Source organism: Rosa rugosa, chromosome 5, assembly GCF_958449725.1.
Source record: "Rosa rugosa chromosome 5, drRosRugo1.1, whole genome shotgun sequence".
Taxonomy (NCBI): domain Eukaryota; kingdom Viridiplantae; phylum Streptophyta; class Magnoliopsida; order Rosales; family Rosaceae; genus Rosa; species Rosa rugosa.
In genome coordinates this window covers 33016569-33042012 of record NC_084824.1, presented here as the reverse complement: position 1 = coordinate 33042012, position 25444 = coordinate 33016569, and the positions used below count along the sequence as shown (strand labels likewise).

General features: G+C 38.4%; 2 protein-coding genes and 1 long non-coding RNA gene across 8 annotated transcripts; 2 read left to right on the top strand and 1 right to left on the bottom strand.

Annotated features, from left to right (window-relative positions):
* Positions 1–3039: 3039 nt before the first annotated feature.
* LOC133710465 (uncharacterized) lies at positions 3040–6576 on the top strand. Of its 4 annotated transcripts, XR_009846702.1 has the most exons (5): positions 3046–3857; positions 4061–4165; positions 5185–5416; positions 6197–6241; positions 6390–6576. It is a non-coding gene; the product is annotated as an uncharacterized LOC133710465 (long non-coding RNA). The 4 variants fall into 4 exon arrangements; XR_009846701.1 differs by having other exon boundaries at positions 3040–3857; positions 4048–5416; XR_009846700.1 differs by having other exon boundaries at positions 3043–3857; positions 4061–5416; positions 6202–6241.
* Positions 6577–9669: 3093 nt separating this feature from the next.
* Positions 9670–15766, top strand: LOC133709275 (ABC transporter C family member 3-like). The gene is made up of 10 exons (XM_062134953.1): positions 9670–12165; positions 12337–12423; positions 12522–13148; positions 13293–13457; positions 13781–14075; positions 14189–14406; positions 14503–14808; positions 14933–14996; positions 15103–15342; positions 15433–15766. The coding sequence occupies exons 1-10, from the start codon at positions 9766–9768 to the stop codon at positions 15540–15542; spliced, it is 4512 nt and encodes a 1503-aa protein (XP_061990937.1). The 5' UTR covers positions 9670–9765; the 3' UTR covers positions 15543–15766.
* Positions 15767–16149: 383 nt separating this feature from the next.
* LOC133709276 (uncharacterized) lies at positions 16150–24038 on the bottom strand. Of its 3 annotated transcripts, XM_062134955.1 has the most exons (13): positions 23891–24035; positions 23762–23849; positions 23583–23659; positions 23248–23323; positions 23091–23163; positions 22912–22963; positions 22464–22525; positions 21174–21237; positions 20264–20321; positions 20062–20148; positions 18866–18959; positions 17797–17899; positions 16150–16677 (listed from the first exon to the last, which is right to left on the bottom strand). In XM_062134955.1, the coding sequence occupies exons 2-12, from the start codon at positions 23836–23838 to the stop codon at positions 17807–17809; spliced, it is 813 nt and encodes a 270-aa protein (XP_061990939.1). In that variant the 5' UTR covers positions 23839–23849; positions 23891–24035; the 3' UTR covers positions 16150–16677; positions 17797–17806. The 3 variants fall into 3 exon arrangements, with proteins under 3 accessions (XP_061990939.1, XP_061990940.1, XP_061990938.1); XM_062134956.1 differs by having other exon boundaries at positions 16150–16737; positions 23762–24038; XM_062134954.1 differs by having other exon boundaries at positions 23762–24037.
* Between the last annotated feature and the right edge of the window lie 1406 nt (positions 24039–25444).

Below are 25444 nucleotides of genomic sequence, written 5' to 3'. Positions count from 1 at the left end.
GGATATCATATTCTCATGTACAAACCCAAATGGTCTCGCGGAAACGACTACGATGGTAGTCAGGACATTGGAAATGCGCCCCAATCTCCTTATCCGCTTGGGGTGATGCAATATCGCATGCAGCAATGCTAATTCGTCTACGACCCACCGCCACTCAATCTACCTCTGCGTTACAACTAGTGACTGGGTACAAATATCGTACTTACGCATATTTGAGTGTGCCATTTATGTGCCAATTGCGCCGCCACAGCGCTTTATAATGGGTCCTTACAGACGAATGAGCAACTCAGTTGGATTTGAGACTCCAACAATCGTCCGCCACTTAATGCCCTTGCATGGCGATCTCCTTACCGCTAGATTTGCGGATATCACTTTGATGAGACAGTCTTCCCGTCGTTAGGGGGAGATAAGAACACAGATGTTCAGCAGGAACGACATTAATTGTCGTGGCCTGTCCCCACTATGTCTCATCTCGATCCCTACTAAAGTGACGAGATCACACAAATATGCTGCAAACATGCCTGCAATGATGGACGTCCTAACGAGAGGACGTAGCGCCACCCTACACAGAGATAGGCATGGCGCCAACGCCATAGAGAGTGGCACTCTGGCGTTACAGGCCATGGCCCCAACTAGGATGCATGGGAGGCCCGTGGATTCGAAGGATACTTTGGCACATTCCAATCCTTTGATCATCGACACTCATAATCCGTCTCATGAGAATCTTCCGGGTTATGGTTATCGTTGGGGGACGCCTCAACGTTAGAACCCTATTCCTGAGAATATAGAGCTCTATGAAACTTACACTAGTGTACATGAGACGTGGGATAGAAACTCCATCATAATTGATGATGTAGTTGCACATTTCGTTGCGCATGAGTTTGTTGAGTTAGATGATATCGAACCACGCTCCGTTGATGAATGAATGCCAACGTAGAGAGATTTGGCCTAAATGGAAAGATGCGATCCAGGTTAAGTTGGATTCTCTAACGAAGAGGAAGGTTTTTGAGCTAGTGATGTCAACACCTCCTAACATAAAACCTGTTGACTAATGGGTCTTCGTTAGAAAGCGTGATGAGAAAAAGAGATGGCAATCTCGCCTTATGGCACAAGGCTTCTCACAAAACTCCCTGGAATCGGCTACGATAAGACATATTCTCTCGTAATGGATGTCATTGCACTCCACTACCTTGTCAGTTTGGTAGTTTCCGAATAACTGAACATGCAGCTTACAAATGTGGTCACTACGTATCTCTATGGGGATCTAGATACGGAATATACATGAAGGTTCATGGTGAAATTCATTTACCCAAGTCAAGTGGCTCTAGACCACGGAGCGCGTTTACAAAGAGGTTGAAACGCTCACTAAAGTGACTACTTGATTGGGAAGGGATATGCCCACGCGTTTCCATAACAAGTTTCAGATTCTATCGCGGTTCATGTTGGACATGATCTTCATTAGAAGCCCTTAAAGAGTTAAGGGAAACCGCTGAACACTTGAAATCCGATTTTGAGATGAAGGATTATGGGAGAACACGATTATGTCTCGGTTTGGAACTTGAGCATCGTGTTGATAGATGCTTAGGCATTTTGACAATGTCAAACCTTCAAGCACCCCCATGATCGTCCGTAGTCTTGATCTTGAAAAGGATCCTCTTCGTTCAAAGGATGATGACGAAGATGCGCTAGGGGCAGAAATGCCCTAGTTAAGTACAATATGCGCATTATTGTACTTAGCTCCATGCACAAGACTGGACATCTCATATATTGTGAACTTGTTAGCTAGATATAGCTCTGCGCCAACGCGACGCCATTGGATTGGTGTAAAAGATATCTTTCGATACTTGAGATGTACGATTGATATGGGCTTGTTCTATCCCTACAGAGAGATGATGGATTCGGACCCATCACACACCAGGAACGCCGCCAACACCGGCATGCGTCCCCTCTCCCCATCCCAAAACGAAGTTAGCGTTTTGGAAGGTTTTGCTGATGCTGGGTACCTCTCTGACCCACACAAAGGTCATTCCCAAATTGGTTAAGTGTTCACCATGGGTAAAGACTGCGATATCTTGGAGGTCTACATAATAGACCCTAGTCGCTATATCTTCGAACAATGCAGAGACTATTGCTCTTCACGAAGAGATTCGTGAATGTATATGGATTGGATCCATAATTACGCATGTTCGAACAATTGTGGTTTGAAGTCTACCATAGATGAGCCTACAAGCATTTAGGATAATGCAGCTTGTTTTGAACAAATGAAGCAAGGCTACATCAAAGCGACAACACCAAGCTTAATCAGCAACAACAGACTCTCCTCAAGATCAAAATGAACTAGGTTCGATTTGAGGACAGTGTGGCAGACTTGCTCACTAAGTCATTGCCTAAATTCCACTTTCGAGAAACATGTTGGTAGCATCGTTTACGGAAGTTATCCGAACTCCCATGACCGTAGTCATCAGGGGGAGATGCAGACATCAGGGGGAGATGTCTACATGTATGGTCTCGAAACGTGAAGGGTGTGTTATGCTCTTTTCCCCCTTCGACCGAGGTTATTTTTGTCCCACTGGGTTTTTGTTACTCGGCAAGGTTTTTAATGAGGCAACGAGAGAAGCACCGCGTTTGGGCAACACAAGGGGGAGTGTTCAAGGAAAACCTAATTTGTGTTTAGCCCAAACTCTAGGTTACTTGACCTAGTGGTAATAGGATTTAATTAGAAGGATCTAGAATCCTAATCAATGTAGAATTACTTTCCTTGTATGATTGAGATTCTATGCATTGTAATCCTCTATATAAAGAGGCCCCTATTATCAATGAGAATACACAGAAAATTCCTCTCAAATTCAGTTTCTCTACAACATGTATGAAGTTTTGAATTATAGAAATTCATTTTTAAAAAATTAGAAAGATAATTGAACTCGGAACATATTTTTCGAAACTTTATTGAATGAGAATGTCCGGATAATCAAGTATGCGTTGCACCAAGTCTGTAGTAAATTTCGTGACATTTTTCAGCGAGCTCTTTATTATGAATTTTAAAGTTTGAAAATGCATGATGTTTTTTTTGAAAGGAACTAAATGAATTCATTTAAATCCTATGGAGATTACATGGTGCAATCAGAGCCGTTGATTTGAGTCACCGATTGATCTGGGCCGTGTATCATTAATAAATATCGAGACGATGTAGAAGAAGCCAGACTGGTCGACCCGGTTCCTCGACCCCGAAACCCATAACGGTGATCCGATTCCTCCTTTCGATTCCGGCGACCTCTGTTCGGAAGACCGGTGACGTTGGAATGGTCTCGGAGGTGCGAAGGAAGCGGGGCTTTGTTCCCTTTGGTTCAAACGAGCGAGCTGTGACGGCGGCCTGAGGCTCGAAAGTTTCCACTGCATGGCGGTTTCCAGTCAGATTTTCCGACTTCGACGACGACTGCTGGCGGTAGCTGCGTCTCGGTGAGGTGAAAGATTATAACTTGGAAGCTTGGGAGATGCCGGCGGGTTTGGAGAGAGAATTAAAACTTGGAAGCTTCGGAGCTGCCGGCGGGTTTTCTGCAATTTCCAGCGAATTTGATCCCGATCGGCGATGACCGAGGTAAGAGGTTTGATTTACTCTTCGAGTTTCGGTTAAGTGTTGGAGGAATTGGGTATTTTGCGTCCGTTGGCCATCAGTGAGTACATGTTGAGGCACCGAGTCAAGCCCTCCGATCCATTCCCAAAACGCATATCAGGATCAGCCACCTGCATTATATATCTCAACAAATTAAATTCCACCAACCAAAATTGCTCAAGATCAATGACTTTGCATGTTCCAATAATCAAAAATCTTGGCACCATTATCATGTTGGGCTCTTCAGGTGAATGCCATATATCTCAATTGTATTTTTTAACTGTTAGCTTCATCAATCAATCATACGCTTGTTTGTTAGATTTAACCAAGGATTTAAAATTTTCTAGGGTTTAGAAAAAAAAGAAAAAGAAACCATAGAAATTTTTCCATTAAATCTGGGTTGATGTACGAATATAGGAATTTCTCTAAATTTCTAGGTTTGGTTGTCAGAAAAATCTGGGTTGGTACGCTAGCTGTAGGTTTGGTTGTTCCGCTGACCTGCTCTCAGCCAAAGCATCGTTCCCGTTGAAGATCGAAGCTTTTTCAGGCAGTCACGTAAGTTTTTACTTGAACAGCTTCCTAATTCTCTTCAAATTACTTTGCTTTGTTTAATTTTGCTACACCTATGGATATATATGCTATCTCTGCAATTTCTTCTTTCGCATGAACTTCTGGATAGAGCTGAATTTGTCTGTGTTAAACTTTGAGCCCGAGAATTCTTTTGTTTTCCTTTTGGTTATTTTTTATACTTGTTTTACTTGAGGAATTTCCTGAGGCGGTAATTAGGCAACATAAGTAACCAATTACAAAGCTGTATAGAGCTAAAGGGCGTCATTTATTTCAATACTTTGTCTATGAAGATCAAAGTTATTTACTTTAAAGAGATTGGAATGCAACCAATGATATATAGCTTTGCCCATATAAAGTTTGGTCCGTGTTTAAAGTGTTGAATTAGTTTACTAGTGGTATAATGTTCCGATGATGACCAAGGCAAAGAGGGTGGTTTTCCCCAAATTCCAGTGCTTCTATTAGCGTTCGAGGATATGTGATCCTTTTGTGGAGTAGGATTTGACTTTGGTTCTAAGTATGTATAGAATTAGTTGATGTACGTTTGACTGGTAAACTTATCTCGCTTACAGTAGAAGTTTACATTGATGAGTGACTAGTTTGTAGATGTAAGTTGAAACTTGCAAGATCAGTTATTCAGTTTAGATGATTAAGCTGGTAGTGTATATTCACAGAAATAGGATCAAGCAAAAATTCACTTCTTTGATGTTTAGATTAGTGTTTAGGTTTGAGTTCTTTGTGGGGACAACTTGAGATTGATATTAATGGTCTATGACCGTTTGTTTCTTATTTGAAGAAGAAGAAGATACAGCTTCATAATGTCTTTTAGTGAGTAAAATTAGGATATTGATTCACTCGAACCTTTGACAAATTCCTAAATAACAATTCACTCGAACTATGTTCCTTCCATTTCTTAATTATTTTTCTTATTTATTATATGTGGCTGTTAAGCTTCTGGAATTTTACTCTAATTGAAAATTTGTTGGTCTGTGCAATTGGGGAACAAGCTTATGTATATGCCAAATGATCGTACTTCTACCACAAAGTTGGATATATATGGAGTTTCAGTGATATTGCAGGTCCTTGATCCCTACTCGTTAGTGATGAAGTTCATATATATGTACATGGAATTTATCATTAGTGGTCTTTCATGTGGATCCATATATGAATGACTTAAAGGCAAGATGAAGGATGAGAGCAGAAATGACAGGAATCCTGGAAATGGTAACACTCTTCTAGGTAACCACTGTCACAACCATCTTTTTGTCCAATGATTTGGGTTTTGTATTTGATCTTTTTGTATTTACGTGTATATGCTTATAAGCTTATATGATAATTGTATCACTACTACCGAAAACAATTGTTTGCATTTACTGATTTTAAGCTTGGTGCTTGTCCATGTTAATAAATTGTTTGCATTTACTAATGTTTGTGCTTGTATCCAACTTTGTTTGGTTTCTCTTAAACTAGAGAGTTCATTCCTATGTACTTGAGAATTCAAATAAGTGGATTTTGATACTTTCTCTTAGAGCTGTAATGTCTCAAAGCTGTGCTAGTACTTCAATATATCAATGCTATTAGGCTAATGCTGTTAGAATTATCTTAGAGTACAAAGTTGTGGGTTAAATGTGAGCATAAGTATGTGTATAACTTATTTAATCTGATTCATTATGTGTATCTATTATATCTCATTATGTAGGTCTCATCACTGTCAACTTGTTCTTCAGTAAGCTAAGCGTTAAACTTAATGACTTACAATGCATGTTTTCTTTTTCATATATTTTTTTCCCCAAGTAATTGACTACAACTTAAGGAGCTTATTGCAGTGAATTATTTTTGCAGTTTCAGTTTAGGTTTTTGTTTGTGTTTAGTCCATTTGAGTTTTTTTCTTGTTTTTGTTTGTTTACTAACATGGACCGTATATGCTAACTAAGAACTTTTCTTTGTGAATAATTGCAATCTACTTCAAGTTTTACCATCATCATCTCTTATTGTTTTGACTATTGAAAATTCTTTCAGTGCAGGTAATTGTTCCCTATCATGTTTCTTGAAACTGTCTCAAAGGTGAGCCACTTGAGCCACTAATATCTTCACAAATTAAAGCTTTTGCATTCTATTTTTTTCTTCATTGTATTGTAGCAGATTTGAGATGTGTTATTAATTTGGCCCTATGATTTCTGTTAAATGCTTGGCTTTTTGTTATATCTATCAGGTAGTAGATGAAGATATTGGAGATGATGAAACCAAGTTTTTGTGCCTCTACTGCCATCTAAGATCACATAGGATATCAACCTGTAATTAGGATTTATTTAGTTTGTTTTAATTGTAGTTTAGTTCAACTGTTATGAGTAACAGATCAGTAAATGTCCTCTTTTCTTTTCAAGGACACTTTTTGTTCATACCAAGACTTCTTTTTTCTGTGTTCTGTAATAGTTACAATGACGTTTTTTTTAGATTTCAGGACCTTTTTTCAGCGTCCTCGTATATATAAGATGACACTTTTTTTAGATTTAAGGACACTTTTTCAGTGTCCTATAAAACATTAGAGGACGCTTTTTTTGAGATTAGAGGACACTTTTCCAACGTCCTTATAGGTATTTAAGGACGTTTTTCGAACATCCTTGTAAGCGACTTACAATGACTCCTTGATAGATGACGTTTTTTTTGCGTGTCATCTAAAGTTTTTAAAGACGTTTTCTGAACATCCTTTAATGTTTTTTTTGTAGTAGTGTAACGGGTTTAATTAGCCCGTAAAACCAGTTAATTTGCGGGTTTGTGCGGGTTTTTAGCGTGCGGGTATAGTGCGGGTTACGGGTTTAAATGCCAGGCCTACTCGTAGCTCTTGAGAGTAGATCTGATTGATGACTATTGGATGAAAGGAAAGGGAAGAAAGAGAAAGGGACGTGGGACTGGATATATATACCATTGTGAAAATCTTTGAATTAACGCCATCCTCTGTTAGTATCTTGTTAGTTAATTATAATCAATTAGATGGACTATCTTTCCAATGTCGGTGGACTCACTCAAAACCAGAGTCACGAGGGTCCAAATGTGACAGAGTGATTGTGAGTTTTCATTGGGGAAGAGACTATGATGAACATGCTTCAAGACAAAACTGGATTTTGATACGAGCATTCACTACTAATATTTGTTCACTGGGTGATAATCAAGAGAGGTGTGTAATTGCCTTAAAGCAATCAAGATAAGGATTATATCCAGACAAAATTAGAGTAGCGTCAAAAATCCAAATTAAATACCATGATTGGAACTTGCAATAAAACTGAAAGTAGCACTTGGCTTGTCTGCTTAGTCAAAACATGTGATTGGAATTAGTGAATTAGTGGGGACTGTTCTTTGCGATTTGTAGAAAAGTTTTGGGGAACAAATGTAATGGAGGATATTCTGAGGAGGTTCCTTAGTGTTTCTTTATCCAGGATGAGGTCACAATGGATGAATCTTGTTCTTGAACAAATTTCTCCGTTTTTATGATATTCATGGTGTTCGTGATTACCAGTTTGCATGGTTGCGGCTTAAGGGCCATCTAGACTTTTCTTCATGGTGACGTACAGACGACTCACAATTGCTCTAGAGTTCGATTTTTGGTCTTGTTTCATTGTTATAAGGCTTCTCTGTGTTAATAAAATTGAGGCTACGATTCCAAATAAATAGATATATCATTAAGCAAAATCCTCCTTCAGTCTTGACTTCGATCTTGTAAGCTCGATCGACATCTATTTTGATTTCTAATTTCCATCAACTTGGTGCTTTCAATTGTGGGGTAAACGGTTATATTACTAAGGCAAACATTAAAATGGTCAATTGCCTTGCTTACCACACAAAGCCACCAAAGTATAGTGTATCACGTCCATCGCAATCAATACGTCTAGTGTCCACCATAATTGAATAGCATATTACAATATGCATTCTTCCTCCCATTTTTGTTTTTTGTGAAGGTACCATAACTATGGCCGAAAGAACTTATTCTTTCTATATCAATAAAGAATATGTGAAGACATTTCGAAATATGGTAGCTTATGGTTTAGCTAAAAGAAGTACTGATCAAGAGCTTGGATTATGCAGGTGTCCTTCAGCTCTTTCCTTTATTTGTCAAGCCATGCTTGATGACATTGATGGCTTTGCTAGGCCAAGGGTGTTCAGATCAGTTGAGGCTATTTAGGTGTTAGTCTTGTTTTCCTGTTCTAGGTCTTGGACCCCCATTGTACCAAAATATATATATATATATATATATATGTGTGTGTGTGTGTGAAGACATTTGCTTCAGCTCCTTTTTCTTTTTAAGGAAAATTGTTGGTAATTTCTGATAAATTGCATTCTTGTTAACATTATTCATAAGAGCATCTTTATGAGACCTTTTATCTTTATTCTTTAGTTATTTTGGAGAGCACGTTAATATTTTCTCCAATTTAACAATTGTTTCACACTCTTAAGTGCCACGACGTTAATATTTTGATGTTTTATTTTATTTTTATTAATTTAAAAAATTGATTTAATTTGTTATCTATAATATAAATACATAGAGAATTCGTTCAACAAATACATATTTAACACTAGCTAAAGAATACTTAGTTTTTTTTTTCTTTGAGAAATTTTATTTGCACATTCTTATTTGTTTAATACACAACTCTTAATTTTTTTTTTTTTGCAATTTTTTCTCCATTTTTTCCTTAATTACCCTTGGTTCTCTCTTCCTCTTTCTCTCTCTCCAACTTTCAAAGTCGAATTGCAATCCTTTTATCTTCCCATCTGCAACAACAACAATTGCCCCTTAATTTCTTCTTCTCTCTTTCTTTGGTAAACTGATTGTGGGAGGAAGAACTTGATAGTATTACGAAGACTACTAGATATCGTATATTCGATATGTATGAAGAATTAAACAAATCTTCTTTAGTTTTGTTTAATTCTTCATACATATCGAATATACGATATCTAGTAGTCTTCGTAATACTATCAAGTTCTTCCTTAGTTTAGGTAATTATGATGAAATGAAAGATATCATCATGTTTTGTCATCAACAAATCAATTGTAGTCGATGAATCCAATCTGAAAGAAAATGAGCTAAAACATTTTGAGTGTAACTCGTAGGACGTTATTGCTAATTATGCCTAGTACTTAAAACTGCAGGTATCAATCTTCACTTGCAGCAGAGACGTAGTTTTTTTTTTTTTTTTGTTAGAAAGAGGGAGAAAATAGGAATTATAAATTTTACAAAAAAAGTGGGGTGTGCATTTAGAAAAATGAGACGGGTAGATAAAATCTCTCTTTTTCTTTTGGTCAAAAACCACAGAACCAAGTTGTATGACTTGAGGAGTTTTCCCGGAATGACGCCATACGTAATGTCATAGCTTCCTCCGTCATGTGAGTCTTGCGCACCACGTTATCCGACCCCCAAGGAAAACTAAACTAGCAAACAGAGGCCAATTTTGACTTTCCTTTCATTAGCCAAAACCCAGCTCTTGGAGTCATCTCTCACTTCACTTATAAATAAGGCACCACCAGTCACTCCTTTCTAATACAAAACGCAGCCTACGCCCCCTTCTGAAATTCTGGGAGAAAAAGCTCCATAAACCATGGAGCTTTTTCATTCCTCAATGCGCCTACTCTCACACCACTCGTCCTTCATGTCTCCAGGTACCGATTTCCTTCTTAAACCCATTTTCATTCGTGGGTTTTCTGGATCATTACATCTCCTTCTGTTATTTGTGTTGCTTGTCTCTTGGTTGTGGAAGAAATTCAAGGTGGGTGATGTGGGAGGGGCCCCAAAAGAGGAGGGGTCTAGGAATAGGACAACTCTGTACTACAGGCACACTCTAATATGTTGTCTTGCTGTTTCTGCTGTTAGTGTTGGCTTTTGTTTATTCAACTACTTCTCCTGGTATAAACATGTCTGGTCTGAAGAAAAGCTAGTGACCCTTTTTGATTTAGCAATTAGAACACTTTGTTGGGGTGCAGTTTTTGTTTACTTGCATACCCACTTCTCTAGTTGTGATGAACCAAAGTTTCCATTCTTACTCAGACTTTGGTGGGGTTTTTACTTTTCTTTATCTTGCTATAGCCTTGTCATAGACATTGTTCTTTACCAAAAACACGTTGCCTTACCCGTTCAATCTCTAGTTTCTGATGCTGCCTTCCTTGTCTTTGCTCTGTTCTTTATATTTGTGGGGTTTATTGGGTCGAAAGAGGGTAGAGATACCCTTCTTGAGGAACCCCTTTTGAATGGTAGTAGAGATTCTAGTGTAGGTAACACTGCAGACTCAAATAAGTCCAAAGGGGATGCAACTGTGGAAACCCCTTTTTCAAATGCTGGGATTTTCAGCATCCTCACCTTTTCTTGGATGAGTCCTTTAATCGCGGTGGGTAATAAGAAAACATTAGACCTTGAAGATGTTCCTGAACTAGACAAGGGTGATAGTGTAGTTGGGTCCTTTCCAGTTTTTAGAAATAAGCTCGAGTCGGAGCGTGGTGCTCTTAGCAGAGTGACCACGCTTCATCTGGTGAAGGCATTAATCTTCTCGGCCTGGAGAGAGATTCTTTTGACAGCTTTCTTTGTGCTTCTTTACACAATGGCTTCTTATGTTGGCCCATATCTAATCGACACATTTGTGCAATACCTTTATGGGCGACGTGAGTTCGAATATGAGGGCTATGCTTTAGTTTCTGCCTTTTTGGTGGCGAAGCTCGTGGAGTGCCTCTCTCAGAGGCACTGGTTCTTTAGGGCGCAGCAGATAGGAGTAAGAATAAGAGCTGTACTGGTTACCGTGATCTATAATAAGGGTTTGACCCTGTCTTGCCAGTCCAAGCAGTGCCACACTAGTGGTGAGATTATCAATTTTATGACTGTTGATGCTGAGAGGGTTGGTGACTTCACTTGGTACATGCATGACCCATGGATGGTCGTTCTACAAGTTGCTTTAGCCCTCTTAATTTTGTATAAAAATCTTGGCCTTGCTGTAATTGCAACTTTAGTTGCAACAATAGTTGTTATGCTGGCAAATGTTCCTTTGGGGAAATTGCAAGAGAAGTTTCAGGACAAGTTGATGGAGTCAAAGGACAGAAGGATGAAGGCAACATCGGAGATTTTAAGGAACATGCGGATTCTCAAGCTGCAGGCATGGGAGATGAAGTTTCTGTCTAAGATTATTGACCTCAGGAAGACTGAGACAGGATGGTTACGAAAGTTTGTTTATACTTCGGCCATGACCACATTTGTCTTCTGGGGTGCCCCCACATTTGTGTCTGTGGTCACTTTTCTTGCTTGCATGCTTTTGGGGATCCCACTGGAATCTGGGAAGATCTTATCTGCGCTTGCAACGTTCAGAATTCTTCAAGAGCCCATCTACAGTCTTCCAGACACAATTTCAATGATAGCACAGACAAAGGTATCCCTTGATAGAATTGCATCGTTCCTTTCTCTTGATGAGTTGAAGCCTGATGTTATAGAGAACCTTCCTAGAGGTAGTTCTGATACTGCAATTGAAATATTGGATGCAAATTTCTCTTGGGAATTATCTTCGCCTAACCCTACATTGAAGGATATAAATCTCAAAGTTATCCATGGAATGAAGGTTGCTGTTTGTGGTACTGTTGGCTCAGGCAAATCAAGCTTACTTTCTTGTATTCTGGGAGAAGTTCCCAAGATATCTGGGACTCTCAAGTTGTGTGGGACAAAGGCCTATGTTTCTCAGTCACCATGGATACAAAGTGGTAAGATAGAACAAAACATATTGTTTGGTAAAGAGATGGACAGAGAAAGGTACGAGGGGGTTCTTGAAGCATGTTCGTTGAAGAAGGACCTGGAAATTCTATCATTTGGTGATCAGACGGTTATAGGGGAAAGGGGAATCAATTTAAGTGGAGGTCAGAAGCAAAGAATACAAATTGCACGAGCTTTGTACCAAGATGCTGATATCTATCTGTTTGATGATCCTTTTAGTGCTGTTGATGCTCATACAGGATCTCACCTTTTCAAGGTATTTCATTTCTCTATTCTGGTGCCACTACATTTCAATCTAAATTGAGCCTTCAAAATTATTCACTCCATTGAACTACTGACTTATGCAACTCAATTTAATTGCTTCTTTTCAAAATTTGGACAAGTTGAAACTTCATAATAAAAACTTCACTTCCTACTTGCATTGCAGGAATGCTTGATGGGCCTCTTGAGTTCCAAAACAGTAATCTATGTCACTCATCAAGTGGAGTTCTTACCTGCTGCTGATATTGTCTTGGTGAGAAATTTTGTAGTGTTTTTCTTATGATTTCAACTGATAAGATGTGTTTTCCTCTGTTTGGTTTCTGTCTACTCAAACTTATTCCTTGTTATTAGGTCATGAAAGACGGAAAGATCACTCAAGCTGGAAAGTTCAATGACATTCTTAACTCAGGAACTGATTTTATGGATCTTGTGGGAGCACACAATGAAGCTTTGTCTGCGCTTGATTCTGTTGGGGTAGGACCAGTTGAAAAAAACAATTCGGCTAGTACTACTGGGGCTGTCCAAAAAGTAGACAACAGAGATGTTCAAGATAGTAAAATAGATGATTTAGGCGTGCCAAAAGGGCAGCTTGTTCAAGAAGAAGAGAGAGAGAAAGGTAAGGTTGGGTTTTCAGTGTACTGGAAATACATTACCACAGCATATGGAGGAGCTCTCGTGCCTTTTATATTACTTGCACAGATTCTCTTTCAACTCCTTCAAATTGGAAGCAATTACTGGATGGCTTGGGCAACTCCTGTGTCAGCAGACATGAAACCAACTGTTACAAGCTCTACGCTTATAATTGTCTATGTGGCTTTGGCTGTTGGAAGTTCTTTTTGTATCCTTTTCAGATCTCTGCTTCTTGCAACAGCTGGGTACAAGACAGCCACTATACTCTTCAATAAAATGCACTTGTGCATATTCCGTGCTCCCATGTCATTCTTCGATGCCACTCCAAGTGGACGAATCTTAAACAGAGTAAGCAAAACATATTTAATATATTGCTTGATCGGGTGATGAAAAGAGGATCTAATGAACTTTATGTAGTCTATTTTTTTTTTTTTGAACCCCAATTTCATGCCCTTCTGATGTAGCATACTGACTGTTATAATTTTCTTGCAGGCTTCTACAGACCAAAATACAGTGGACATGAACATTTCAAATCAAATTGGGGCCTTTGCCTTCTCAATGATACAGCTTTTAGGAATTATTGCAGTGATGTCTCAGGTGGCATGGCAGGTTTTCATCATATTTATACCTGTGATTACAGCCTGTGTTTGGTATCAGGTAATCCTTCTGACTTTGTCAGAATTCTGTTATTTTATGTGTTTGCTGATCCATATGTCACATGAAATCTATTTTGAAACAAATAATGTCACTAATTCTGGCTTGTCACAATCTGTTTTGCTATGCGTTTGCATTATCATTGTTCATGGCTTGTACATGCTCACTTATTCTCAGTTCAGGCCCGCCTTAAGTCCATAAGAGCTACTAAAGTGACTGAAAAGGGTTTTCAATTTTCATCCATCGAAATCCAGTTTAACTGCAACAACCTGCAAGATATAGTATTATTTGTGAAAACAAACCCTCACAAACTTATATTCCTGCAGCAATATTACATACCTTCAGCACGAGAACTAGCAAGATTGGTTGGAGTATGCAAAGCTCCTGTGATACAACATTTTGCAGAAACAATTTCAGGGTCAACTACTATTAGGAGCTTCGATCAAGAATCTAGATTCCGAGATACCAACATGAAACTGATGGATGGATATGGTCGGCCAAAGTTCTACACAGCTGGTGCAATGGAATGGCTATGCTTTCGCTTGGATGTGTTGTCATCCATTACATTTGCATTCTGTTTAATTTTCTTGATCTCTGTTCCAGAAGGAGTGATAGATCCAGGCAAGTGATACCCATCTGGAATCTTATCCATTTTCAGTTTGAAATACAACACTATAAACATCTAGTCATTCTCCCTCCACTTCTTATTTGTTTTGGGTCCTTTTACCATGTAGGCATTGCGGGCTTAGCCGTCACATATGGACTTAACCTAAACATGTTACAAGCTTGGGTTATATGGAATCTTTGCAATATGGAGAACAAGATAATATCTGTGGAGAGAATACTACAGTATACTACTAGTATACCAAGTGAACCTCCTCTGGTAATAGATTCTAAAAGACCTGATCATTCCTGGCCATCGCAAGGAAAAGTTGATATGCATGATCTTCAGGTACTTAATGTTCTTGTTTATTAGATTCAGGCCATATTTTTGAAATAAATATAGAGTCGTTCATGTCTGAATCTTATGCCATGTTCATGTACCTAGGTGCGGTATGCTCCACACATGCCACTTGTGTTGCGGGGTCTCACATGTTCCTTCCCTGGAGGAATGAAAACTGGGATTGTGGGGAGAACTGGCAGTGGGAAGTCAACTCTCATACAAACTCTTTTCCGAATTGTTGATCCTGCTGCTGGCCAGATTTTGATAGATGGCATCGATATCTCTTCTATTGGATTGCATGATCTGCGGTCTAGGCTAAGCATTATCCCTCAGGACCCAACCATGTTTGAAGGAACTGTAAGAAGCAATCTGGACCCACTTGAAGAGTATACAGATGAACAAATTTGGGAGGTTAGTTCATTTTACCCTGAGGATGATAGGAAGCTTCTTTTTAAATATTGTTCATTGTCAGATTTGCAGCTCTAAATTGGTACCTCGTTGCACTAGTATGTAAAATATTTGTTAATTGTTTTAGGCCCTGGATAAATGCCAACTAGGAGATGAAGTTAGGAAGAAGCAAGGGAAGCTTGATTCTGCAGGTTAGTTCTATGGCTCTAGTCCAACATAGAGGCAATATATGATGCATTCAATTCCGAAACTTATATGATAGAAATGCTTTTATTCATGTTCATATGGTTGCTGCAGTTAGTGAAAATGGAGAGAACTGGAGTATGGGTCAGAGGCAGCTGGTTTGCCTGGGCCGTGTGCTCCTCAAGAAAAGTAAAGTCCTGGTGCTTGATGAAGCAACTGCATCGGTTGATACTGCTACAGATAATTTGATTCAGCAGACCCTTCGGCATCACTTTTCAGACTGTACTGTCATTACTATTGCGCATCGAATAACTTCTGTTCTTGACAGTGACATGGTTCTACTTCTAAGTCATGGTTAGTATTGCCAATAATCAATCCTTTCACCTTCCTAGTATTACCATTGACTCACTTTTTATGTGAAATGTATCCTTGATTTTGTTTCAGGGCTGATTGAGGAATGTGATTCTCCTGCAAGATTGCTAGAAAACAAGTCATCATCTTTTGCCCAACTCGTAGCAGAGTACACAATGAGATCGAATTCCACTTTTGAGTAGTTTGACTGACAATTGATGATCACGAAAATTAGTGGTGACTATGATCTTAATCAGGCTCGTGCTTAACCACGGCTGCAGAAGTTACAGTACCACAGCCACAAAAGTTACAGTTGTAGTGTATTTTAGGGGCTATGTTTGATGCTTTATTACATTCAAGAAATTGATGATCATAGAGTTGTAATGTTTAATGGTTAAAGTAATGGAGTCTAAATTTCTGGTTGCAACTCACCGGCATTCAGGTTATCTACTATGGTTCACTGGAAGAGCTTATGGCATACTTCATTAAGCTGAAAAATTCCTCCCATAAATAGATTAAAAACTATTCTCATTTGATTGCTACCAGCAGGACAAGAGGCATGCATATACAACACTTAACTGAGGATTAAGTCGAGCGCATCAAATTGAGAATAAATTATGTGTTTGATTAAACTAAAACAAAACAAACAAAAAGTAAAAAAATTGTTTTTAGTGAGAGCTCCACATCTAACCGATTGTTTGCAGATCAGTATGCAATCCTGAAGCTCCTGACACATAAAATATGATGGCTGAGATTGTGCTTCACCAGAGCTTTATTGTTGCTGGGATTAGACGCAGGGGACTAGGAGTATTTCCCTCAAATCTTCTCTTTAATATATGTAATTGTTAACATAGGTGTCCACACAAAATCTTTAATACTTGATGAGAAATAACTAAGCAGCCTATGCATTTTGATTATGCAATGCATAATTAACTTCCTAGTATCGCCTGATTCACCCATTCTAGCCTCAACTATGGTCTGAACAGAAGTTTCATAATCGGTTAAAGTGGATTTCAATCTAGCAGTGAAATTGTTTCCCAATGACCGCTTTATCCACACAATGTTCAACTAACTTTTATCAGGGCCACAAATTAACATTTCCATAGAACATGCACGAATGCGATCCATGACGGAGAGCTTGAAGCCATGTCGGAACAGAATGACATGCTGAAATGCCCTCATCCTCTGATGCCATGACAGCAGAACTTACAATGAGCAATAATCTAGCAATTGCAGTACATATAATGCATCAAACCACACAACGGAATGCCAATTTGGAGAAATGAGGCAACAAAGATACATCATCATAGCTCATGCCTGGGACATCGGTGGAAATTCCTGCAAACATATTAAGAGTTAGCAAGGCTGGATACCTGCTTTGCTTTTCCTGTATGTTCTCTGAAACAAAGAATATATTTCATTGAAGTTAAGAGAATTAGTTGGAAACAAATTAATCAATGATCCCATACAGAAAATAAAAGATAAACACCATACAAATAGATAAGAGCATCCTAGTGTAACCAACAACAAGAATGATCTGCTACACTGCAGTTATGTGTAGACAATGTGGGGTCTTGGACAGAATATAACCAAGAAAAGGAAATGGTAATGGAAAGAGTTTCATATCTTATAGTCTCCATGTAAGGCAAACTGGGGGCAACTGTCAAATTCAAAAGATATCTTTGAATAAACTGGCAAAAGCAGAAAACAAAACTGATTTGCACATTTATTCAGAAAGACTCAGGCGGGCTCAATGGGGCCATTTTACAAATAATTTCTCACGGATTTATTGGCGCAGCTACATATGGTGAATGGTTAAAGCTCCTAACATAGCTAGGTTAAGAGATAATTGAGCATGCCATATAGCATTTAACCAACCAGGTAACCATATGCTTTGACCCGCATTGAATGCTTATTGAAATATTGAATTCACCCAACCCGATAGTACCCATTTTAGGAACGTCCAGAATAGATCGGCTAATTGTTCTCGAATAGTGCCTCCTCCAGTAAAAAGTTTGTTTTATAGTTATCAGACTTCCAGTTATTTTGGTAGGAATTTTATATCTTTATTTCCTTCTCAGCAAATAAATTTTTTTCGGATACAAGGAAATGATTCAGTTCCAGAGCCAAAGATCGTAGTTTTGCACCCTCCGTATTACCGCAGCTGCTGGCACACAAAGATATTACTCCAAAAAAAATCCATTTTTGCAAAAAGTAATCTTTGATTGCCAGTTTTTAGTGTTTGAAGAATACTTTAGAAGAATTAAGAAAGAAAAAGCAGTCGTTTCAAAACAAAATATTAATTCTAAATAACTCCGATGAAATCTGCGGGTGCTTTAGACCCTGCAGAACTCCCTCAATTTATGTACATCTGGTATGGAAAATTATGAGGATTCATGTAATTTGAACGCCCAACTGACTTAAGATTATACATACATAAATAGAATTCCAACTTACTGATAATGATCTATGCACAAGGGCAAAGCCTCCTTGTATGCTGATGTGAACCATAACAAGAAAGCATGGATTGTGTTTGGGTATACAAGCATGCTCCAGGATTCTGAAAGTCAAAAGAGATACAATGCTGTCAGGGTCATATAAATTCAGAGAGAGCAAGAATGGCCCTAGATCAATTTGGCTTATTGCTTGCTTTTCTGAACAAAAGTAAATCCCAACTTCCATCATATGATGGCCCTAGATCTAATTGTATCTCGAGTTAAATGATCAGAAAAAAGACTCTAGCAAAGCCATACAGCAGTGAATGGGACTATACTAAATATTTAGGATCTCGCAAAATAGGCAAGTATGGCCTCACCACAAAGTTATTAAATAAACAAAACCATCAATGTCAGACAGATACTGAACTATTAACAAGTAGGTACGGGACACATAGGAGCCCAAGAGCAGCTAGCATGTCATATACTTTATGGCAGTAAATGTCCAAAGAACACAAATTATTCATCAGCAAATCATGATACAATGGACATGTCATATGGTGATCAACAATTTCATATTTAAATTAAGGGTTAAAACTATCATCTCTCAGTTAAAATGATAGGTTATTGACTTGCATTCATAATACTTTAGGCCTTTGATGTGCACAAACCCTATTTGGCAGCTAAGTAGGTGCATACGTATGCAAGAACAACGAAGAGTTAGATAACCATTGAATTATAGTGGTATAGAGAGGAAGAACTCAGAACGTATAGGATACCACCATCAAACTACAGGTATTGAGTAAGATCCTATGCATAGGGTGCCCAAACACTAGTACAGAATAATTGTAGTGCAAGAGATGCATTTGGTAACATTGCCTATATAAACTACTAAACTGACATGTAAATATTAGCCCAAAAATGCAGATGCAGTAGTGATGATGTGAGTGACTTCCCTTGCATAAAGAAAGCAAATTGTCTAAAGGCAGGGTCTTTGTTTGATTATTAATAGTAGGATAAAATGCTAATTTAAATTATATGATGAAAAACAATCCCGCTTTATAGACTTTAATGCCATAAGTCAAGCATACCAAATGTTCAGGAGCGTCATCGACAACTTCGGCAGGTTGATCTGATCCAATACTGGCCAGGCAAGTTCCCTTGCAGCTCATATATCTCTGGATACTGCTCAAAAGATTATCAAAAAGAACAAAACAATGATACTATCAACTGCATATATTGAACAAGTAACTCATTTCCTTAAAAATGGATTTTCATCAGAAGAAGGTGTCCCATCTAAAATCAAATTTGTCTAAGCGTGGTCACATGGAAATAAACATCAGAAATACAAACACTGCCAGCACCAAAAATGTGGACAGGTTTGGTTTGATTCCAACAAGGATCTGCAACAAATCACTGAAATTTTGCATCATTTTCAGCGGCTTCTAACTGAATTTATGCAACAATTCGGTGGAATGGAACCAAAAATGATGCAACAGACAACACTAGCCATGACTAGGTGCAGAATTTGCAGTTTGCAGCAGCACAGATTGGGCTCAACTGGTTATTGAATTGAGTTATCATAAATCAGGTAGTAGTGTTATCACTTGTAGGGCTGACAGACTAGTACTCAAGAGGAATGCACAAGTGGGCTACATGGTAAAAACCAAGGGCATCAAGTAGAAAGTACATTGTGGGAAACTTTACACATGCGCTTCAAAGAGGACACATGTAACTGAACTATTGACAGGAGTTTTGAAACAGTAATTGATGCTGATTTGCTCCCATCAAAAAAGAAACTCAAAATTCTTGGAATTTAATTATTGAGATTTGGCAAAATTTGAACTCATGAGTGCTTGACTATTAAAAAAATATATATATATAGCAGCCTAGTTCAATAAAATGAAGTAAAGTACTAACAAATAGTACTGAGGAATAATAAATGTAATGATTAAAATATCTGACAAAACCCCCTTTTTCTTTCTTTTTCTTTCTCTAAGAAGAAGTATCTAACAAAACCCAACTCAAAAAGACAAAAAGGTTTGGACTCTTCCCCACAAACGTCTTTACATACTCCAAGAGTCATAGTACCCAATTTTTAATACAGATAAAGCATTTCCATATTCTGAAACAGGCATGATATGCTCTTGTACATAAGAGAGTTTCTGGTTTTGCACACGGCCCGCAAATCTCGAGGCAGGCTCGACAAGCCACAATGCCAGTAGCAAAATACAAGAATATTGAATAAAAGGTATATGAAAGAAAAACTAATGGATGCTCAACTTACATGTCACACTGATTAAGTACCAAAAGCTTATTTGGAACACATGACTGTCCCTTTGACTTGCAAACCAAGTCGCAGGATTCACCTTGCCTGTCAGATACACCATAAGAAACTCTTGCGAGTCAGCACAGTTTGAAAACTTTTGCATGGATAAGTTCATACTTAAATAGAGATAAAAAAATATAGATATAATTTTGAATCTCACCTTCCAACAAGAACATTAATGCCATTCAGTCTGGCTTCTAAAAACGTATAATTCGCAGCTGTTGGGATATGTTTAGAAAGAACAAAGTTAAAGCATTTAAACTAGCTGTCTGTATACAGCACCCAGTCAGAAAGATAGGTATTCATTTAATCAAATCATCAATGAAATTGAAATGAGAAGCTTAGCAAGAGGGGTGAAAAAGAAACACCATGCATAGCAACAATGATGGTCCAATACTTCAAGTCCAGATTAAAATAAGAGGCCTTCTACCTAAGTAGTGTCAGTCTATACATGTATTTGTTCTTAAAATTTCATATGGCACTAACATTAGCATAATCACTCTGCCATATTATATACGATCTCTCATAACACACAAAAAAATAAAAAAAAAGAAGCTAGAGATTAATGCTGGAAAGACAGACATATAGTAGTACAGAGGCATTTTACTAAAAAGTTGTTCAATACCCCATGGGCAAATTGGATACCAGTGATAACAGATCTACTAAGTTCTCAGCTCTGAAGCACTGACACTTCAGATTGGCGATAAGTCCGGTGTTGGACACCGACACGTATCCATCACCAAATTAAGAACAAATTTCTCTACTATTGCAGTGAGGAGGAAAATTAAGCATATCCAAAACATCTAAAAATTTTAGATGGGAACTGTACAAGCAATATCATAATTTCAAGCATGAGCTTATCATCTCTAGCAGATAAAAGAAAACAAAAGAATTAAATTCCTGCTATAGTAGAAATGGGTAGAGACAAGAATTATATACAAAGATTATTATAAACTAAAAGAAAAGAAGCCATAAGCTTTCCAACATGAGCTGGTCCTCATCAAACTATAGTTTCATATGTATCTACGATGCAAATTACCAATACTATCTAATTCTAAGCTGGATCTTACCTGAAGAATTTGAAGGCAGAGAAAAACAGTGATGGAAATCACTACGGTAAGCATTTTCGTGAACCTGAAAGGTTCAAGCTTATTTAAACAGTATCACAGCATAAGAAATAGTATCAGGCATATCGCAATAAGATTGTGACCCTTCTTCCACAGACAATTCAAACTCAACTACGCAAATATGGAAAAATTCATTGTACTAAAATGCAGAGAGAACAAGAAACAAAAAGGACAACTGCCGCCAAACCAGCCTAATCAATGCAGAACTCCCTAAACTACAAATGCTTTCACTCTAAAACAATAAAAGACAGAGAGTAGTCTTTGAATTCCACAGGAACAAAGGGCCATAAAGATGCCCGAAACCTAACTCTCTCCCAACGCTCTTCCATCACTCTCACCACTATAATCTTCAAAAGCCCCCTCTTCGTCTTTCCATCCAGATCTCCAACATATAGCTGACACACCGCAACCCTAGAGAAACTTTGCTTAACACAGAAATCCTCCCTGTTGATCTTACCCAATTCACCCAACCTCCCTAACCAACTTCACAATGCAGAAAACATGAGCAACACTCTCCCCATACGACCTTGCACATAATGATGTGGTTCTCCCTATCTTTTCTGAATATGACAGCATAAACGAATAAAGCATTAAGCTCCTGAAGTTTAAGAGAAGTGATTGGTCACAAATTACATTAAAGCACTGAATTTCCTGCATTGTGACTAAATATAACTGTTCAGAAAGAATATATCTGAAATGGATAAGAGAATCAGACTTTCCATTGATCAACTAAATTCCAAAAAATTAAATTAGTAAGAAAGACGTACAAATAGCTCTATAAAGCCAGCAGACCACCAGAAAATGCTCAGCTATGATATTGACATCTATTTAATGCATCAGAGAAGCACAATCATATCTTTAGCAACTTTCTCTGACAATATCCCTATGATCAACATTTCATGCATAACCTAGCTTATTCATTATTTTTGTGCATATCAACATCTTTATCATATAAGTTTCAAGTATTTAACTAAAAGACCAGAACTTAAACTAACATCCAAGGCCATGACTCTAAGTACTTGAGAAATGACTGCAGTTTACTCAGAAGTCAAAACTAACTAATAACTAGATTACTCCTAAAAAATTTGAATAAATGATTTGTGAAATTTTTATCAGGATAATTATTAAAAAAATAAAAAACAATTATTCCATGAATTGAGAAAACCGAAAGCAAAAACCATATCCAAACGATAAATAACGATTATACGCTTGCATTATTAATGTATTACTTACCACACTCTCAGAATTATGCCGGCACCTTCCAGCACAGAAATCAAAAACACTGGAATATTTCCCTGACAAAAGAACATTTTGAATGCATTATCTGAAAAAAAAATACATATACTATATATATAGTCTAAGAGTTCAATGGAATTCTCAATTGCTTCTATACAGGGCAGAACTAAGGGTTTCACCAAAACTCATTCCATTCAATGCATAAAGGAAACAAATGGTCAAATCAGGACCTCTAATTTACTTGCCAAAAAGCAGTTGAGCCCCCACTTACCAATACATACAAGTGGTCAGAGTCTTCGAGCCAGGTCAACTAAAATCTAGATTTTATGAATTTTTGAATTGAGCACTACTCCCACAGTCCCACATCACATATAGAAGTAAATGCAGAAGACTACTCCTCTATGGTAAGGGATACAGAACCGTTAACTAAAATTTATTTCTTTACCTGCAGAAGCTGGCTTGGCAATCTTCACTTCCAGTACTTGTTCCTTTACTATCTGCACACAAAAAAAAAATCCCAAAAACTTGCAGATTAGAAGAGTAAAAAAGAGAGCAGAACAAAACAAATTAAATGTTAAAAATAAAATTGAAGGAAAAAAAAAATTCAAACAGTTCAAGAGTTACCCTTGAAGGATCTAGACAACACGAAACGCAATACTCATAAGAATTACAGCACTCTGAGACAACGTTGCAACCACTGCAAACAAAAGCGGGGCACAAATGTTATAAGTTTTCTAAATTGTAAGATAAAAAGTTGAGCATACAAAGTTAAAAAACTCACTGACAAGAGAACTTGTCTCCTTTTTCAGGGCAGCAGCGAGACTGAGGATTTACTGACAGCGCGTCACAGACATGGCCTACAATGCAAAATGTACAAGTTATGTTTCCAAGGGAATGAAGACTGACACTGAAGTAACAACTAGAGGAACTTCTCATTAATCAAATTATTGGTACTCCATTCCTCATTATGCAACCACAACGAAGAAATAATAGTTTTAGTGTCACGAGTTTGGGAAACCAAATAAGGGGAATTGTGTGTCAAAAGATCTGACATGGAAAACAAAGAGCAGGAAAAGAAACAACAGAAGCAGAAGCTTAGTGAGGGAGGGTGCTGACCATTATCATCAGACAGTAAGTATCTTCCTTGGACTGTATTTCTGCAAAACTGCTTCTGAAGAAAGCCCACATCCTTCCTGCAAATTCAAAGAGGGAATCGTCCAAGTCCAAGATGTGGGATGCCCAAGATTCGAACCCATTAACAAACACAAGACAAGGAGGGAAAAGATGATGATCACCTGATAGCCGAGATCCCAAGGATGAAGACGTGCAGAAACAAACAGTATAGGCTTAATTGGGATATGGACATTCTCATCGATCATTCCATCATATGTTATGTTGAACAGAATTTGTAGTTGCAATCCCCAACAAAGAATTATGGCTGTTCTAGGGAATTCAGGTTCGCCTGTCGGGTTTGAGTCGCCAAGTGCTTGGAAGTTGGACAACAGCTTTCGTTTTGTTTGTAAAATCTCCTAGGCCTCGTTTGTTTTTTCCCGACGATAAAAACTCGTATCTTCTAATATTTTTTGCTTCATCTCTACCATTTCGAAATGGAAGCGTAGAGCCCAACACGTAGTTTAGTGAGGCGCTCACCTAACCTAAGGGGACAGTTTTTAACGGACTGTGAGGGACAAGTGAATCTGACGGCTGAAAATAAATGCACGTTTTTTTTTTTTTTGTAAAGAATATCATGTCGATATATTAATAATACTCAAGCCAGAAATGACCATTACATATCCTCCCTCTACCGACTATGGGTAGATAAAGAGTTTGTGGTAAACCACAACGATACATAGATTAGACCCGATCAGTTGACTGTACCCATGCTCACTTATTCAAGAAAGCCTATAAACTATGTTACCAAAGACAAGTAAATAGGCTAAGTACAGAAAAACTTAAATGAGACCCGGCCATAGAATCCACTCCTCATGAGGCCCAAGATAAGGCCCAAAGATCTCATCCCAGCCCCAAAAAAAGTAAGCAAGCCCAAAAGGCCCAGCCAATCCTAGCGTCGTGCAGTCATGACCTAGCAGCCCCATGCCACGGACTGCATCGCCACCGGACGCTGCGAAGACCACCATATCGAAAAGCTTCAAGTGCAACCACAGGGCTAGTTGCACCATTAGGACTCCCCACCCCACGCCATGGAATGTTGAATCTGGTAGGAACCAGATTAACGAAAAAGGTTGGATATAAGGAATCTGATCTACCAAACCAGCAACTCCGGCGCCGATAGCGTCATCGCCGCCGTACCCGTCTAGCGATAAGCACAGCCACTTGTCACCAGAGCTACAGATCGCAGGCTTGCCTCTTCTTGCTTCACCGCCGACAGCGCCCAAGCGGAGCCTCTCACCTACACAGTCTCCATCGAGCCCAAATCTTTGGTCGTCAGCGACGATTTCAGGCGGGCTCGATTTGGGTAAGAACATCTACCTTTCCTTGACGTCTTGGTCCAACACGACATAGATCGATCTGCATTCCCCAGCGAAACACATAGCATCGGGACTCCACAAGCAGATTGGGATTGAGAGAACGAGGTCATGGTGAGTGAAAAGCCTAGCCTTGGCCTTGGCCTTTTGAAGGAGATAGCAGCAATCACGCTTAATGAGTCCGATGAAAAGGAGATCGAAATAGACGTCCATCTGTGATGGAGGAGAGGCCAAGGGCGGCTGGAGAACAACCCTAGCAGAGCCATTTTACACATAAAACACATTGATTCACATAAAGTCAAACAATTGCAAACGAAGCAATTCCAAATTATTAAGCACATAGCACATTATACATAAAGAACATGATTGTTTAACACAGTTTTAAGTTGTTATAATCTCTGCATCTATATTTAATACATGTGGTTGAGATGCATTTGTCTCTCACAGTCCCTTAAAACTATCCCTTAGGTGAGCAAATCTGGTAGTTTAATA

Excerpts from the sequence above, each read along its gene's own strand:
- LOC133709275 (XM_062134953.1), top strand. The coding sequence starts at position 9,766 with ATGGAGCTTTTTCATTCCTCAATGCGCCTACTCTCACACCACTCGTCC. Across the intron at positions 14,997-15,102 it reads AGGGAAGCTTGATTCTGCAG|TTAGTGAAAATGGAGAGAAC; the intron begins GTTAGTTCTATG and ends TGGTTGCTGCAG. Across the intron at positions 15,343-15,432 it reads GGTTCTACTTCTAAGTCATG|GGCTGATTGAGGAATGTGAT; the intron begins GTTAGTATTGCC and ends ATTTTGTTTCAG.
- LOC133709276 (XM_062134956.1), bottom strand. The coding sequence starts at position 23,838 with ATGAGAATGTCCATATCCCAATTAAGCCTATACTGTTTGTTTCTGCAC. Across the intron at positions 22,526-22,911 it reads TGCCAAGCCAGCTTCTGCAG|GGAAATATTCCAGTGTTTTT; the intron begins GTAAAGAAATAA and ends TTCTTTTGTCAG. Across the intron at positions 21,238-22,463 it reads GGCATAATTCTGAGAGTGTG|GTTCACGAAAATGCTTACCG; the intron begins GTAAGTAATACA and ends TGAACCTTTCAG.